The sequence below is a fragment of the Cnephaeus nilssonii genome (genome assembly GCF_951640355.1).
Source record: "Cnephaeus nilssonii genome assembly, chromosome: 21".
NCBI lineage: Eukaryota > Metazoa > Chordata > Mammalia > Chiroptera > Vespertilionidae > Cnephaeus > Cnephaeus nilssonii.
In genome coordinates this window covers 2,486,474-2,504,043 of record NC_137092.1, presented here as the reverse complement: position 1 = coordinate 2,504,043, position 17,570 = coordinate 2,486,474, and the positions used below count along the sequence as shown (strand labels likewise).

General features: G+C 51.8%; 1 protein-coding gene across 1 annotated transcript in view; it reads right to left on the bottom strand.

Moving 5' to 3' along the window:
• The window catches only part of AGL (amylo-alpha-1,6-glucosidase and 4-alpha-glucanotransferase), a 45,882-nt gene extending 29,536 nt beyond the window's left edge, over positions 1-16,346 (bottom strand). The window contains exons 1-11 of the mRNA XM_079761199.1: positions 16,160-16,346; positions 15,432-15,581; positions 8,795-9,005; positions 7,893-8,059; positions 6,804-7,007; positions 5,423-5,604; positions 5,189-5,300; positions 3,870-3,996; positions 2,692-2,794; positions 2,502-2,599; positions 1,085-1,224 (exon numbers count right to left, since the gene is read on the bottom strand). Of these exons, the coding sequence (XP_079617325.1) occupies positions 1,085-1,224; positions 2,502-2,599; positions 2,692-2,794; positions 3,870-3,996; positions 5,189-5,300; positions 5,423-5,604; positions 6,804-7,007; positions 7,893-8,059; positions 8,795-9,005; positions 15,432-15,513 (1,426 nt within the window). The 5' untranslated portion in view covers positions 15,514-15,581; positions 16,160-16,346. The remainder of the gene's footprint in view (positions 1-1,084; positions 1,225-2,501; positions 2,600-2,691; positions 2,795-3,869; positions 3,997-5,188; positions 5,301-5,422; positions 5,605-6,803; positions 7,008-7,892; positions 8,060-8,794; positions 9,006-15,431; positions 15,582-16,159) is intronic.
• Between the last annotated feature and the right edge of the window lie 1,224 nt (positions 16,347-17,570).

The following is a 17,570-nucleotide window of genomic DNA, read 5'->3' as shown; positions in this document are numbered from 1 at the left end:
TAAGCCCGTGACACAGAGGATGCTTTATTCTTCATGGGCAGTGGCCAGGAAGGAGCTGGCAGAGACGCTTAAGCCCCAAGTCACAGCCTTTTTGCGTTTAAGTGCGATCTTTAAGTTACTTTGTCACTAAAACAGACTTCTAGCTCTGAAATGTGAAAAAAGAAATATATTGATGGGTTCCCTGTCAGTTCCTCCCGGCAACAAAAAACAGCTGTCAGGCAATTCTCAGGGGGAAGGGGGTCTGAAGGGTGTGAGAAGAGATTGGGCAAAGGTCTTACACCTGTGGATAAAGACAGTGGCGGGGGGGTGAGGGCATGGGTGGGGTGGGGAATCAGGTGGAGGGGAAGTAGGGGGGGAAAAAAGAGGAACACCTGTAATAATCTGAACAATAAAGATTTATTAAAAAAAAAATAGCTGTCAGGGCTAAGTGAGAGGGGCTCAGGGATGGTTAGTTTCTGGGGTAAATCTGCTCCTCAAATACTTCACTCCTCTGGCTAATGAGTGAACAGATCTCCTAGGTCAGTGGTCGGCAAACCCATTAGTCAACAGAGCCAAATATCAACAGTACAACGATTGAAATTTCTTCTGAGAGCCACATTTTTTAAACTTCAACTTCTTCTAACGCCACTTCTTCAAAATAGACTCGCCCAGGCCGTGGTATTTTGTGGAAGAGCCACACTCAAGGGGCCAAAGAGCCGCGTGTGGCTCGCGGGCCACAGTTTGCCGACCACGGCCCTATGGCAACACACTGTGATCGCTGTGGTCCCAAATGCCTTTTAAAAATGCTGTAGCGCACATTTTTTTTTGCAAAAATACAGTCTTATGCACAATCCCAGGGAACAGCAGATCTACAGAAGCCGTCTGGTGGAGGAGAGGAGGGGGGGGAGGAGGGGATAGCCGAATCCATCCTCCTTATCCTCCTTTTCTCTCCAACCCTCTGCCCTCTGGTCCCTCGGTGATGAAACAGTTTATAAACCACCAGCCCAGTGAGGAAAACGCTGGATGAACCGGTCCCTGCTTCGCGTCTGCCGCGAGCGTCCTCTCCCCGGCCACAGAGCACGGGTAGCGAAGGCGCCGCACGCACCTGGCTCGGCGAAGTTCCGGAGGGGGTCGTCCCCCATGACCCAGCCGTTGTGCGCCATCAGGAAGCACGCCTTCTGGGGGAGGTGGACCACGGCTTCCTCCGCGGAGAGGCTCGAGTCTTCAAAGGGGAACGTGAAGTACCTGGGCGACAGGACGGACTGTGAAACCCACGTGGAGGCGCTCTTAGGAGAGGTGGGCGCTGGCCCCGTGAGCACTGACGCTCCCCCCCGCGTGGGCAGAACAAGGAAGACGCGTTGGACACATTCGTGGGAAGTAAACGTCAGTGCAGGGCCAAGGCCCGCAGCAGAGTTTGGGAGTCAATTTGGTGGAATTTGAGGAGCGGAGAGGTGGCATTAAAGCATATCTGGTCAGCACTGTGAATCATAACTTACAAGGCCTCCTAGTCTATAATAATAAAAGTGTAACATGCTAATTAGACCGAACGTCCTTCTGGACAACCTTCCGGACGAAGCCGGGGCTGCGAGGGAAGCCCGGGTCCCGGGTGCCGGAGGGAAGCCAGTGCTGGCAGCCGGGGGAAGGAAGGCCTATTCTTTTTTTTTTTTTTTTAAATATCTTTTATTGATTTTTTACAGAGAGGAAGAGAGAGGGATAGAGAGCTAGAAACATCGATGAGAGAGAAACATCGACCAGCTGCCTCCTGCACACTCCCTCCCGGGGATGTGCCCGCAACCAATGTACATGCCCTTGACCGGAATCGAACCTGGGACCTTTCAGTCCGTAGGCCGATGCTCTATCCACTGAGCCAAACCGGTTTTGGCAGGAAGGCCTATTCTTGCACGAATTTCGTGCACCGGGCCCCTAGTTGACTAATGAAATCACTGCGGCACCGATGTGACCTTTGCTCCACGTTAGCTGCCTAGCCGATGCTGCACATTAGTAAAAGGAGCTAAGTGCTCGCTCCATTTGAATGACACGGAAATGATCAGAAAGTGTGCTGTCCCCAGGGACATTTAAGTAATCATGCAGCGGCTTCACTGATGATGGTGTCTCTAACCAAAGGTCTGCCTCACAGAATGAACTAACAGCAATCCTTGTCACTCAATCAGCCTTCCTACTGCCATTGAAGAAATGCACTGCAAGTCAGACATACAGGGAACATTTAGGCTCACTTGAAAAGCTAAGCACCACTTTTAATTTTTTAAAAATATGTTTTAATTGATTTCAGAGAGGAAGGGAGAGGGAGAGAGAGAGAGAAACCTCTATGATGAGAGAGACTCATTGATTGGCTGCCTCCTGCACGCCCCCCTCTGGGGATCGAGCCCACAACCTGGGCATGTGCCCTTGACCGGAATCGAACCTGGAACCCTTCAGTCCGCAGGCTGACGCTCTATCCACTGAGCCGAACCGGCCAGGGCCCACTTTGAACGTTTAATGAGAAGAAAACAAAAACAGAATACCTGGTGACTAAAGGATCTTTCCTAGTGATGGGTCCGAGTTTGGGGCCATGGCCAGCCAGCCGTTCATAAAACACATTTCCCAAAATGCAATTAACTGCCTGGAAGACATTAAATGATGTTAACGTCGCAGCAACAACAACAGCCGGTATTACGATTCAGAGACCAGCGGCAGTGCCACCACAGGTCAGACCTGCTCCTGATGAGAGTTGACGAGCTGGCATTTCTCTGCGTTTAATTCCTCGATTCTCTTCCGGAACCAGTCACAGCACTCGTCCATCGCGGCCGGCCCGTTGCTAGAGCAGAGAGAGCGACACAAGCTATTCGTTCACGCTGCTACACAGTCTACGTTTAAAATGTCCCAGGGGGTTGGTGACAGAGGTGACGGGTGAAGAAGTGAAAGTTGGTAGTTACAGAATCGTCATGGGGATGTCGAGTACAGCATGGGGAATATCGTCAATAGTATGGCAGGACCATGTGTGGCCCCGGAGGGTGCTAGAGTTTTCAGGGTGACCACGCAGTGGGCTGTATCAATAGCGAATCATGGGGTTGCACGCCTGAAGTTAATGTAAGGCTGTATGTGAACTGTAATTGGAAAATACATTATTATTTAAAGTAAAAATAAATTTTTTAATGAAATGAAAAGACAATTTCTACCAAGGGTCATAGATTCTTTTTTTTTTTTTTTAATATATCTTACTGATTTTTTATAGAGAGGAAGGGAGAGGGAAAGAGAGTTAGAAACATTGATCAGCTGCCTCCTCAACCAAGGTACACGCCCTTGACCGGAATCAAACCTGGGACCCTTTAGTCCACAGGCTGACGCTCTATCCACTGAGCCAAACCAGTTAGGGTGGTCATAGATTCTTTAAACACATTCATTAGGGTCTTCATTATGGCCGAAGAAGTTTTCTAGTTGTACCAATGTTTACATCCCGCCACGGGAGCAGGGACCAGCACATGGAAAAGGGGAATATCCTGCACTGGCAGTCATAGAATTACTTTATTTCATTTCTCTTCAAACTCAGACTAAATAGTATGGAAACAATACTAGCACTAAAGGTTTGGAAGTGATCGTATTCTTATTTTTTAATATTCACCCGAGGATATTTTTCCGTTGAGCTTTAGAGAGAATGGAAGAGAGAGGGAAAGACAGAGAGAAATATTGATGTGAGAGAAACACATCCATTGTTTGCCTCCTTCATGCACCCTGACCAGGGCCCAGGCCGGGGAGGAGCCTGCAACCGAGTTACTTGCCCTTGAGCAGCGTTGAACCCGGGACCCTTCGGTCTGCAGGCCGATGCTCTGTCCACTGGGCCACGCCGGCCAGGGCTGGGGTTTATTCCCTATTGCACAGAACACACCACATACTTGTGGGGTTTGAAGGTGGCCAGCGCGAGGTCCATGTCCACGGCACAGCCCAGCCGCCGGTACTCGGGGTCCTGGATGATCTCCAGGTGCCGCGGGGCACCAGGTGGGGTCGCTGCTTCCCTGTTTCCTGAGAAAGAAAAGGTGACGTCGTCCTAAATGCAAATGCCCACGAGGAGATGAACTCTTACTGACGCCCAATTTTTAGTGTGTGAGGCTTTTCATAGACAATAAAACCAACGTTTGTTTCACAAACATCCTTCCTGTCCCCCTTCCAACCTCCGGCACGCCACCCAACACACATGCACACACATGCACACGCGGAGGGAAAGAGACACAGAAATAGAGAGACAGAGAGAGAGAAAAAGAGGCTGGGAGAAAAGAACATCATGGAAGAAGAAACACAGGGATTCCTATCAGCCCAACCCCAGGCCCACCTTCCTGCCTCCGTCAGCATTCACTTATTCTACACATTTTTTCAGAGCAAACCCACCAACCCCAGGCGTTCTCTCCCCCGCAGACTGCTCCCTGTTCTACATTCCGTCTCACTGACCACCTGACTGTCTTGCCCCCAGGTTTGTTTTTATACTTTTCTCTTTCCCCTCAACAAGCACATTCCTTACAGAACGAGAAAAATGTACGAAGTAAACACGTGTTCTGGGGGGTGACTTTTCATTCCTTTTCTGGAACGCGTTCCTGATTCATCCGGTGTTGGCGTGTGATTGCTTCCCTGGGCTGGATTTTACACCAACTAACTAACATCTGACTTATTCTAAAGAGACAGAGAAATGGCTTGTAGCCCGGCCGGCGTGGCTCAGGGGCTGAGCGTCGACCTATGAACCGGGAGGTCAGGGTTCGATTCCTGGTCGGGGCACATGCCTGGGTTGCGGGCTGGATCCCCAGTGTGGGGTGTGCAGGAGGCAGCCGATCAATAATTCTCTCTCATCCTTGATGTTTCTCTCTCTCTCTCCCTCTCCCTTCCTCTCTGAAATCAATAAAAACATATTTTTTTAAAAAAAGAAATGGTTTATAAAAGCACAAACAAAATAAGATAAAATATAGGTTCTCTAAATCTAGTCACTGTGCTAGGAGCATTGTACGAAGGAACCAGGAGACAGACACAGTCCCCGGAGGCAAGAATGAGGTGACAGATGATGTGACCCGCCTTCGATGGTCTCCGCTGACTATCAGAGCTTCCAAAAGCAGACTGTCACAGTTGATCAAAACCACACAAATACCACATACCCACACATCTAAGGAAGGGTTAACGCAGGGAAAGGAAGAGCGATCATACATTTCACCCTCTGGTGTGTGTTCGGTACCTTGTGTCAGGAGGCCTCGGAATTGCTCGACGGCCTTGCAAACATCCACTTGGAAAAACTCCCAGAGCCGGATCTTGGGGAAAACATCCTCCCAGATGATCTTCCGAAGGCACTGCAGAATGGCAGACAGCGACAACGCAGGTGCATATGTTTAAAGCCTTTTAACTACACGTCAGCCACGCGTGTCACTTGTGGGGACCGTGCGCTGGGCTGCTGAGCCCTGTACATACTGACATGCATGTGGTGGTCGTTCTCGATCAGCGCGGGCACCCCTCGGTCTCGGTATCTGCCGGCGGCCACGTCACAGGAGAGGTGCCACAGGGCGCGGTCTAAGACCCAGGCGGGTTTCAGGTGCGGGGAATTCGCCAGGTTGTACGCGCTCTCCGGGTGCTCCTGGATCCACTGGCTGTTCGCAGCTTCGGGAAGGAGGAAACGCAAGGGAAGAGCTTGTCATGGGCTGGAGTTAGCAGCCGCGCTACGTTTACAGGTGAAATACGACGTCGACCCCTCGCTGTCTGACCTGCGGCATCAGTGCTTGATGCTGACACTGTGCTGTGAACATACGTGTGTCTGTGATATGTATCCCATCCCCCCCTTCGCTGTCCATGGTGCTTTTCTGTTGTAGGATTTTCAAAGACAGCAGATAGGACGCCACGCTGATCTACTCACACCGCTGTAATAACACGCTTGCTGGCGTGGTGGGAGGCAACAAGGGGCGTGTCCTTTGAGGGTCATGACCTCTCTGATGGTCCTTGAGTCGACCATAAAGCCCGAAGGACATCTTTTTCCGTCAGGCAGCCTGGCTCCGGCCCGACATCAAGTCCCCTGGCCTCTGTGAGGGCAGAGTCCGCTGTGTCTGCAGCTGGGGTCCGGGCTGCCCCGTGTCTGGCTGTGAGGTCCAGGGAGGGAGAAGAGCCCCCTTTCCCATGTATTCCCCCCCCTCCCTGGCTCCTGAGTGACAGGGCCCTTCTTCATCCCATCTAAGCTCCGGGCTCTCTCTCTTGCCTTAAATTTAGGAGTCTCCTACAGACTCATTTCTCCCTGGGTGTTTTTGGGGGGAATGGGGTGGGGGGGAGGTGAGGTTCCTTCCTCTGCATCTTCAAATACGCTCGTATCCCCCCAAAGCTGAGACTACAGACAAGCACGCATCCTGTCTAAGTAGCTCTTTCTCGAACTTCTGCACAGTCTCTTCGTATCGAGAACAAATGTCCTGAAAGTCCATCCCGTATCTGCTGCCTCCACCGTCTCCCCACACTCTGCAACCCGCTGCTCCAGGCCCTCGGCTGAGGGTACGCCACCCTCTGAACCATCTAACTTTCTGGTACCCTCTCGTCTTCATCCCTTCCAGCCGCTGCGTCTGCCGTTCCTGATCAGTCCCTGCTTGATTTACAAAATATCCTTCCTTGGTTTACGCCCAAATGCTTACACAGTGATTATGTATTCAACCAATCCTTTAGTTTTCTTTTTTAAAAAAAAGTGTTATTACATAAGGTGGTTTTTAAATGGAAGGATACCTAAGCGTCACTTGTGTTTCCAATGTTGTACGAAACGGCCAGGAGTGAAATAATTAGAATATATTTTCGTCAAAACGAACAGCAGTTAACGAAGCTCATACCGGTGTGATTGTAGACAACGTCGGTAATACAAAGCATGTCCCACTCCTTTTTCAGTTTTTGCACTAGCTGTCCGACATCATCCCAGGTATACTTTTTATTAGGTCTTGAGAAGTCAGGGTTTAGTTCCAGCTGATTAGCAAGGGAGTAGCATGACCGTGACTCTCCGAGGGTCTGCAACGGCGTGAGATGGATCATGTTGTAACCTGCAACGCAAGAAAATCAACAAAGGTCACCGACAAGGAAAACAACACCTGACACTGAGCAAAACACAACTTCCTTAAGTCATTCCAAGCTGGAAGGCGACCGTGGTACCCGAAAGGAGGCAAACGCTTGGGTTCAAATCCAAGCTCTACCACAGGTCGCTTCAAGCAAGTCCACTTAAGTCTTCCAGGACATCCGTGTCTTCATACCCAAGACAGAGATAAGGAGATGATGTATGTGAAAAAAATCACCCACGGTGTCTAGTTACTATTAGTTGAATGGATAGATTTACATGTAGAAAATACATCCTGGGCAAGTTTATCAGCATATCTTTCTCCTACTTTTAATGCTCCACGATACTTGTATTTTGTGTTAGTTATGACAGTGAACTTCTCATTTATTTCTTCACACCATATTCAGCTTGGAAGTAGAACATTAATATGACCTCTTATTAAAGAGTAAGACACAACTTAAGTTTCATTTTACTCTTGCATGTATGACAGCCTTCCTTCCATACACGCCTTCCACACGGAAGGCAGTTAATACAGTATCTGTCGAATTGAAGTTGTATGTAATGATAATACATTTCCCAACACATTTTAATAGTGTACCGCTCAACTTTATATGTCCAAGGAAAGTCTTAGAAACAATGATGATCTTACTACATCACAGACTTCCTCCATTTAAGTTGAACCATACGATTTGTCAGTTTTATGCATTAAAAAACGGTCAAGCATCAACAATCACCTTAGTCCCACCTCTCTGTATTACTAAATATTCTACGAAACACAATGAAAAGGAGAAGCAGAGCCGTGAGATCTGTGTCACAGACAGTGGTTACGCGTACTGTTAAACAGCAGGAAAGATAGAGCGCGGACCGACCGTACCTGCCTCTTTCGCCACCCGCAGCCGGCTCTCCCACTCATCCACGGGCCCCAGACACTTGGCGAGGAAGGTCTGCAGAGTGACGCAGTCCAGGGGCAACACGCGGTCGTCGGCACCGACGTGTAAAATGGGGTCCACAACGATGTAACCGCCCCCGCTCTTCTCATTCCTGCGGAAAGAAGACACGTAAGAACGCTCAACCAGCGGGAGGGGGATCTTCATCTCCTGGTCTGACCCTCTAGTGGGAAGTGCCGTGTCCCAGTTAACAGTCTATCTCTAAGCACATAAAATCACTTAAAAGTTGTAATAAAACTCAACGAAAAGCCACGTTTTATCCTTTTCCAATCTTTACATAATAACATAATATAATATGTCCAATAATGTTGCTTTAAGAAAAAAATAAGTGTCCTAAAACCTATCAGTAATAATAACAAGGGCACTGGAGTAAGTAGCATCCTATCATCAGGTTGCACGGAAAGTCTAGAGTATTTAAGCTGTTGTTTTAAAAAATAATAATAATGCATGGCCGGTGTGGCTCAGTTGGTTGAGCATCATCCCATGCACCGAGAGGTTGCTGGTTCAATTCTTGGTCAGGGCACAGGCCCGGGTTGTGGGCTCGATCTCTAGTAGGGGGCGTGCACGAGGCAGGCGATTCATGTTTCTCTCTCTCTCTCCCTCTCCCTTCCTCTCTCTCTCAAATCAATCAAAACACAGTTTAAAATAAAATAATAATAACACTTTGAACCTGCAATGAGCCTTCCCATCACTTTCTAGAAGAGCCATTTTCTGTTTGCATCTCAGGACATCCCTGTCGAAGCCGCCGCGCCACGGTTAATAAGGCAACTTCTTACACCTTTAGAGAGAGCGTGCGTGACGTCCCCTTCCCCCCGGGGACCCGGCTCACCCCTGCAGGAAGTAGTAGTGGAAGGAGCCCGCCTGCTGGAGGTGAAGGGCGCAGTGCTTGTCCGAGTCATCCTCTCTGCCCGACGGGTGCTGCCAGTCCAGGGGGCGGAACGTGTCCCGGTGAAACGCTGCTCCGGGAAGCGGGTAGTTTGTGTGCACGGTGACTGCCTTTCCCTGGAGCGTTGGGCCTAACCGGAACTGCAGCTCGAACCCTGAACGAAAAGCACATTACGGCAGGACTGAAGGGCCCCGTCGACGCAAGAGAGCTTTTTAGGGAGAGTGTCACAAACCGTGCTTTCTCGGCTATGCTCCACGGAACGCCACGTACGGGATGCTGCCCGGAGCGACGCCGCCTCCCGACGCAGCTGGATGTCACGTTTTAGCATCATTGCCCGTCGCAGAACTGTCCGCTCCGCACTGCCCCTGCCCTCGCCCTGGACACGGGTCCCTATGCGCACGGCTACATTGGGGTATGCGAGTTCTTATGTGACCCCATCTCACACCATCCCCCCAACCCCCGCAGCCCAGAACTGACTGCCCAGCGGGGGGCATGCAACCCGAGACCTCAGCTGGTCTTCTTCACACTGCAATGGAGAAGTGCCTGTCTGGGGGTCAGAGGGTACGGCATATGTAAAACGGGGGGGGGGGGGGTGTCCTGGCACAGCTATCTCACCATCCGGAGAAAGCCAGCCTTCCTGGAGAGGAGCCCCCCGCTGGAGAGCAGAAGTGGGGCTCAAACAGGGGGTGTAGAGGCATCTGAGCCCCTGATATTGTTGATATCACTCCAATCCAGGGAGGGAGGGGGACAGAGGGTTAGGAAGCGAGGAAGTGGCTGGGGTGGGGGCGCGGGGGTGGTAGTGGGGTGACGAGGAGCTCTGGTTTGCAGTGTGTGCTGACCTCCTGGTGTCACCCGTCGAACACGGGCCCTCTCAAGCCACCAGCCCGACATGCGTGACCAGGGACAAGGCCCCGTCAGCTCTCTGAGCCACGGGAGCGATTCCAGCTAATCCCTGCTGCATCCCCGCTCCTCCGGGTCCCCAAGCCTTTCTACACGACGCTCATGAGGACGCAGACTGAGAAGTAATTGTCTGAAGAACTGAAATATGGAGTTTCAATACTCGGTGACTGCGAATCCCACATAGCTACGTCTGTGCGGGAATGACCCGATGCCTCCCGGAGGGAACGGCGCCCTCTGAACGCGTGCCCGGTGCGGACATGGGCGGTCCGGGCAGGCTTACACAACCTGTCCCTGCAGCGGGTGCAAACAGTGCTCTGATGACGACACAGGACTCAGGCTCAAAGGTTAAGGCATCCGGACACGCTAACGCGGTGTCTGGACCCGTGGTCTGTCTCCAGAAAAGCATGCTCCAAACATGAATATGTATTTTTCCAGGTAACATACATGCCTGGTGAGTTCATAGATTATGTAAGTGATAAGACAGCAAGATAAGGGTGAGATACAAATAAACACTATTTTAAAGAACTCATTTTATTTATGAGCGGATGGGAAAATCTGAGCTGTCCCTACAAGTTAATACGGATCCTATCTGTCTCTGGAAGCAATGTGGTTAAGTAAATTTCATTAATTTTAAACTTCTTTTGACAAAGTACTTTAAAGACTCCCAGTTCCGTCCATCTGGATACTTGGTTGGTTGGCCTCAGATTGGGGAAGATGCCCCCCAAAGGCACCCACGTCCACAGGGCAGACGCCCCTGGCGGCTCTGCGTCCTCTCCCGCCACAGTCCCTTCCAGTCCCGTCCACCAATCGGGGACAGGTGTCTGTGGAAAGTGCTGGTAAATCTGCACATTTTCCCTGACACGCACCCATTGTTTCTACCAGCCCATCAGAAGGGGGGCCATGGTTATATCTTAAACAGATGATTTGAAAAGCAACTGAAATTCTTTATTGGGAAGGTTGTAAACAAGACTGGAACATTTTACCAGCTTTTTAAAGAGGAAAGATGCTCCTTTATATGGGTCAAACCTTTTGATAGAAGTGTCACTAACCTACGCATTCAAAATGCTCTCACCACATAGCACGGGCCGGCACGCGACAGCCCACCTGCCACCTGTGACTGTGAAGTGTGACTGGGCCATAGCCACGCCGTTCATTCATGGACGTGTCTGTGGCTGCTTTCCGGGTTCAGTGGCGGAGCTGAGTAGCGGCACCAGAAAGGGTGTGGCCTGCGCCCTGGCCGGTGTGGGCATTGCCCCAGCTACCAGAAGGCTGCTGGTTCGATTCCCGGTCAGGGCACAGGCCCGGGCTGCGGGCCCCTCCCCAGTGGGGGGCGTGCAGGAGGCAGCTGGTCAGCGATTCTCTCCCATCATTGATGTTTCTATCTCTCTCTCCCTCTCTCTTCCTAATATATATATATATATATATATATACATATATATATATGTATATATATATATGTATATATGTATATATATGTATATGTATATATATATTATTATTATTATTTTTTAAATATATTTTATTGATTTTTTACAGAGAGGAAGAGAGAGGGATAGAGAGTTAGAAACATCGATGAGAGAAAAACATCGATCATCTGCCTCCTGCACACCCCCTACTGGGGATGTGCCCGCAACCAAGGTACATGCCCTTGACCAGAATCAAACCCGGGACCCTTGAGTCCGCAGGCCGATGCTCTATCCGCTGAGCCAAACAGTTTCGGCCCAATAAAAATATATTAAAAAAACCCACATAGATAGGTAGGTACGGGGAGAGAGAGAGAGAGAGGAAAAAACAAAAAACAAAAAAGAAAAAGAAAGATGAATCTATAGTTTCTTTCTATATCCCTACAGACAGATCGGCGCATCCCCACAAGGGTGCACGGTCCGTGGCGCTGGAACTGACCTCTCACAGACAGCACGTGAAGCGTTCGAGCGCCCAGGGTGCGTCAGACGCCATAACCACTGGCTCGCTGGCTAAAATTAGCCGCGGTCACAGCCACACAGGACGAGGCCGTCTCAGTCTGCACACCGGCGGCCCTCCTGCAGGCGACCAGGAGAGGACGGTGACCCTGTTGTTGTCCACTAAGTTTCCTCTCTCGGTCGCACTCCGTTTACACAGCAAACGCTGAAAACTGGCTGACCTCTGGAGGGGACGGAGGACGTGCAGGCATGGGGAGCCCTGGTTTTGTTCATTGTTCTGCCGCTCAATGAGATAGGAAAGACGGGGGCAGGCCGGGATCTGGCTAGAAAGGGTAATTATTTGGTCTTGGACTTGGAATCCTTTGTTGGGGAAACGTGAGAAGGAAAGAAAAAGGAAGAAAGGCTTGGGGACCCATTAAATAGAAAGAACCAAAAACTGCCGGGTTTTTCTTCTCCAAACCGAACTGGTTGCCAAGTCCCATGCCTTTTAAAATGTCTCCTACTCTGTCTCTTCTCTTTCCACTCTGATGTAGGAAGAGCCTTCCCTTTAACTGGGCGCGATTTTAAAATAGCTTCCTGGATGATTTCCTCTGTCCCACGCCCCTTCTCTCCATTTTCCACATCACAGCTACCTTCTAAAATAATAGGATCACATCGTTACTGCACAAAAACATTGGATGGATCCCCATTTAGTTTTATTTATTTATTTTATTTCCGAGAGGAAATGAGAGGGAAAGATAGAAACACCAATGATGAGAGATCGGCTGCCTCCTGCACGCCCCCCTACTGGGGATCGAGCCCGAAACCCGGGCCTGTGCCCTGACCGGAATCGAACCTGGGACCCTTCACAGTCCACAGGCCGATGCTCTATCCGTGGAGCCACCCGGCCAGGGCAGATACATCCCCATTTAGATCATCTGGGTGAATTCACTGGTTTTCACTAGCACGAGAGTCAACCACATCGCTCCTGGTTCATAAGCCCTTCACAGGCCCGTTCAACGGCTTGGCTGGGATTCCAGCGTTGGCTGCTCAGCCTGGGGGGGGAGCAATCAAGCAGCCGAGACTCGCTGACCGCTGTCCACGGGGCTTGTCACCCTGTCCCTAGCCTCAGACCCTTCACTCTCGTCGGACACTCTGAGACTAACAAGCTTTCAGACACGGCGACAGGGCTCAGCACATCATCGCCCCGTGCCCCCGGTGTCATCGGAAATCAAAGACAGCTGTGACTCCCCGGAGGGGGCGGGTTCCAGTGGAAAGCTGGGAGGTGGGCACCACGGAGGAGGATAGGAAAGGGATTTATTTACGAGACATAGGGGAACCAAAGGAGGGGCCGTGTCAGGACGAGCATGAGGAGAGCCCCCGGGGAGGGGATTCCCGGGGAGCGAGGACACGGGCTTGGCCAGGGCCGGTGCATTCCGTGACAGGCCGCCTCGGGGGCCAGGCGGGGGCGTTTCAATGTGACGTCATAGAGGCCGATGACTAAAGAGGGAAGAGCTGATGAGAAGAAGACGATTCCAGCACCATGTCCAGGCATGTGGAGGAGACAGATGGGCAAGCAGAGAAATAGGGAAGAAACTACGGTTTAAAGGGAGATCGCCGTTAAAGAGAAGAAATCGTCAGAGAGAGTAGCCTTGGAAACTAGGGAAATGGACACAACCCTAAAAATCAGCCAGGAACCTGGGAGGTAAAGGGCGAGAGCGGGGAGGCGACGGCCGTGGACTGGGAGCCCAGCTCTCCAAGAGGAGCTGTCTGAGGCCCTTCTGCCGCCTCCTACAGGCTGGAGCCCAGGACCGAGGGCCGGAGGGACAGGCGTGCTCCCAACGCCTTCTGTCTCCTCAGGAACGGGAAGTCATCCAGGGTTGGTTTGGAGCCTCCAACCCAGCCGGGTGGAAGAGCAGGTCGATCCCCTCCGATCCCCTCACATCGCAGCCGAAGAGACGGGTGTTCAGAATGAATGTGACCTCCCCGACCTCCCACAGGCGGTGAGCGGAACCAGGGACCTTCTAGCTCCCTCCTCTAGCCCTGAGACTCGCCGGCTCCCAGAGGCAAGCAGCCCCCCCTCCGCCCACCCCCACCCCCGCCCTTCTTCGAAGGGAGCCCTGAGGGTGTAAGCCCTTTGAGGGCAGGAGGAGGGGAAACTCAAGCAGGATCCCTTGCAGACACACCCTTGCAGACACAGGCAGCTAATGGAAATGGGGACGGAAGAGGGCACAGCACCAGGCACCACCCAGTTGACAGAAATACTCCAGAGCAAGCATGTCAAACGCAAAGGCTCACAGGGGCCAAATTAACAAGGTTTACGTGGATGTGGCCGCAAAAAAACAAAAGCTTCCATTTCCATAGAAGCGTAGGTTTACTACGATAGAGACGTGCTGAATACAAAGGGCTGAAATAAATGCGTCATCATTAACATAGAATAATAGAACTTCTTAATAGAAATTAATATTTTTTCTTGAACATTCACTTACCAGACACTGAATAACTGCACAAATTAATAAGTGTCACGCAATTAAACCTATTTTTCGTGTTCTCCGAAAGCGAAATATTTCCTGTTGCGCACACGAAACAAGTCAGTCCAAGACTAATGACTGGCCATCGGCTGCTAAAATATTGGCTGCGGGTATCAGTGGGGAGAAATGGTGCGCCTGCGCATAAGGCGCGTAAGGGAAATGAACACAACACTATTACAGTAATCAGTCATTAGTGAACGTTGTAGCTCGTTATTAATAATTATGTATAACAGGATGTTGTAAAAATTAAGTTAGGAAGTTTTTATTAGAACGTTTCTTATATACAGTTATATTGGCTGGGCCGCAAAAATATTCTTTGTGGGCTGCATGCAGCCTGCAGGCCATGAGTTTGACATGCTTGCTCAAGAGGGTAGGGGAAAAAAAATCAAAACCAGAAAAGTGCAGAGTCAGGAAAGCCCGAAATGGAGTGAGCGCTTGGTGATGCCAAAGGCAGAGGAAGAAGATTTGGCGTGGAGCTAACGCATTTGATGGTTGAGATCTTTTCAAACATTTAACTGGAGATATTGAGGGGGAAAATTCCTTCAACACGTTTACCAGGAACAGTGTCCAGTCGGTACATGAATAAAAGGGGCTGCGTTTTATTTCCCATACATGAAACTTCTACTTCACAGATTACATGAACAGAAATGAATGCGAAATGTTTTTCAATGCTGGAAAATTGAAAAGTCTAAGAAACTAACGCATCTGCTGAATTAGTCTTACAGGAATACAATTCCATCTTTTAAAAAGCTCAGATGTATTTCACGATAATCTGATCACCTCTCGGAAGCCACTTTTTATTTGGCAAAGAGTTATTTTCAGCTTTTACCTTCTCCATAGTTGGGAGGCTTTTGATAAACATAAATAATAGTTCACTTCTTGCTGTGATCTGTTTTGCTAATTCAAAATTCCAGGAAAGGAAAAGAGTAGCTGAGCAAAACTACAGCTACCGGCGAAGAAAAAAAAATTACATAGGAATTAATTTACCAACGTCTGTGATAAGGGGAAGTTAGCATGCAAAGAAAAACGGGCTATTTTATCCCGGTTCCGACACGGCCGGTACAAAATCTTTTCAACGACCATTGACTTTCATCACTGACACTTTAGAACACAGCACGGTCTCTGCCCACATCAGGTTTCCAAGGGCCCTGGGAAGTTACATCCACCTTAACGTTTTAAGAAACGGACTATGGCCACGAACCGAAAAACTCGGAGACGCCCGCACGGCGAATCCGACAGCCGGCTACTGACCTTGCTCGACTCGGAAGAGGGTCTTTTCCAGCTTCTCCATTTCGTTCAGAAGCAAAATCCGGATCTGCTTACTGGGCCCCATTTTGGCTGCTGGGGGACTGGAGGTCTTTCGGCAGAACTAGAGGAACTCCGGAATCCAGTGAGGGGCCCCTGAGACAGACACACAGACATCAGGATCAAGAGAATAACCGTGCTCTTCCATCCTCCCAGGCTGTCAGGCACACTTACATGTTCTAAGTATGTTTTAACCCTCGCAGAGCAAAGAGAGAGAGCCAGTCTTATGAATAAGACCGGAGAAGGCAAACTGACAGTTACTCAGACCCTTGAAACACAATATAACCGAAGCAAAAATATTGTTTCATAGTCTTGCAATTAAAAAAACAACAACCCCCCCCCCCCCAAAAAAAAACCCCACAAAAACAAACAAATAAAAACCCCAAAGCAGTGGCTTTGGAACCCGGCAGGTGGGTGGGGTGAAGTCCCAGCCCCAGGCCAAGCGGCTGGAAGGCTCCAGATGGCACCTCCGCCTAAGGGGTTAGTCCTTCCAAGGGAACAGGTGGGAGATCGCCCCGTTCCCAAACTGGGGTGGGAAGCCACCAATGGGGAGAGGGGCCGCGGGGAGCAGTTGTCGCCCGGGAATAGCTGCGGTGGACCTCGGGCGTGCAGACGCAGCTATAGATAGAAAGCAGGCGCGGCCCCCGGGGGCCCGCGGCATTCCTCGCACTTACACCGAGCAAGTTGTACGTGCGGCTGCGGGGACTCGCCGGGCCCGCCGCCTGCAGTGCAATCGGGAGGGGACGGGCGGCCGGCGCGGGGAGAGCCCCACAGGCAGGGCCGGGCGCCGTGAAGGGCAAAGGGAGGGGCGGCCGCAGAGGCCCGGGCCCAGCAGCGGTGGGCGTGGCCCGGGCGCCGTGGGCGTGGCCCGGGCTCTGTGGGCGTGGCCTGGAGCTTCTCCCGGATGCCGCCTCGCTCTGGTCCCCCCCGCCCCCCCCCGCCCCCCCGCAGAGACCCTCATCGTGCCCCGGACCTATAGTACTGCGGCCCCGGGTGGCGGCGGACAGCTTTCCTCGCCCACTTCCGGGAGCGCCGCGCCGCTAGTCTCGCGAGAGCGTGGGCGCGGCGGGCCGGGCAGGGAGGTGGCCCGCGGTGGAGGCGGGACGCCCCTCTTTTTTCTCCCCGGGGGGCAGGTGCGACGGCCGCCCTGGGCCTCTCTGGTCGCTGCCGCGAGCTGTTGGAAGGCCGCGAGGGCGCTGTGGGGACCGGCGGGATGGTGGGGGCCCAGCCACCTGGCTTCCTGGGCCGGTTCCGCCATGAGTTTTGGGTCTTCGCTGTTATTTTTTATTTTTATTTCGTGGCCTAAGTGTACTTGGCCCAAGTTGTCTGAGCCTTGATTTCCCCGCGTCTCAAAGGAGGGGCCTGGCTACGGCCCCTGTCACGTGTCCCCCATCTGTGGTTCCAATACGGGGCTCTCTTCCCCAATGAGGCAGCCCCAGGACTAAGGGGGTGCGGGCGGCCAGGTAACCAACCACCCGGCCAGGTAACCAACCACACAGCCAGGTAACCAACCACCTGGCCAGGTAACCACCCACCCGGCCAGGTAACCAACCACCCGGCCAGGTAACCACCCACCCGGCCGGGTAACCACCCACCCGGCCAGGTAACCAACCACACAGCCAGGTAACCACCCACCCGGCCAGGTAACCAACCACCTGGTCAGGTAACCACCCACCCGGCCAGGTAACCAACCACCCGGCCGGGTAACCAACCACCCGGCCGGGTAACCACCCACCTGGCCAGGTAACCACCCACACAGCCAGGTAACCACCCACACGGCCAGGTAACCACCCACACAACCAGGTAACCACCCACCCGGTCAGGTAACCACCCACACGGCCAGGTAACCACCCACACAGCCAGGTAACCAACCACACGGCCAGGTAACCACCCACACAACCAGGTGACCACCCACCTGGTCAGGTAACTAACCACCTGGTCAGGTAACCACCCACCCGGTCAAGTAACCAACCACCCGGCCTGGTAACCACCCACCCGGTCAGGTAACCACCCACCCGGCCAGGTAACCAACAACCAATGTGCACACCACCTGTGCTCACAGTGTCTGCCCTGAAGCCCCAAGAT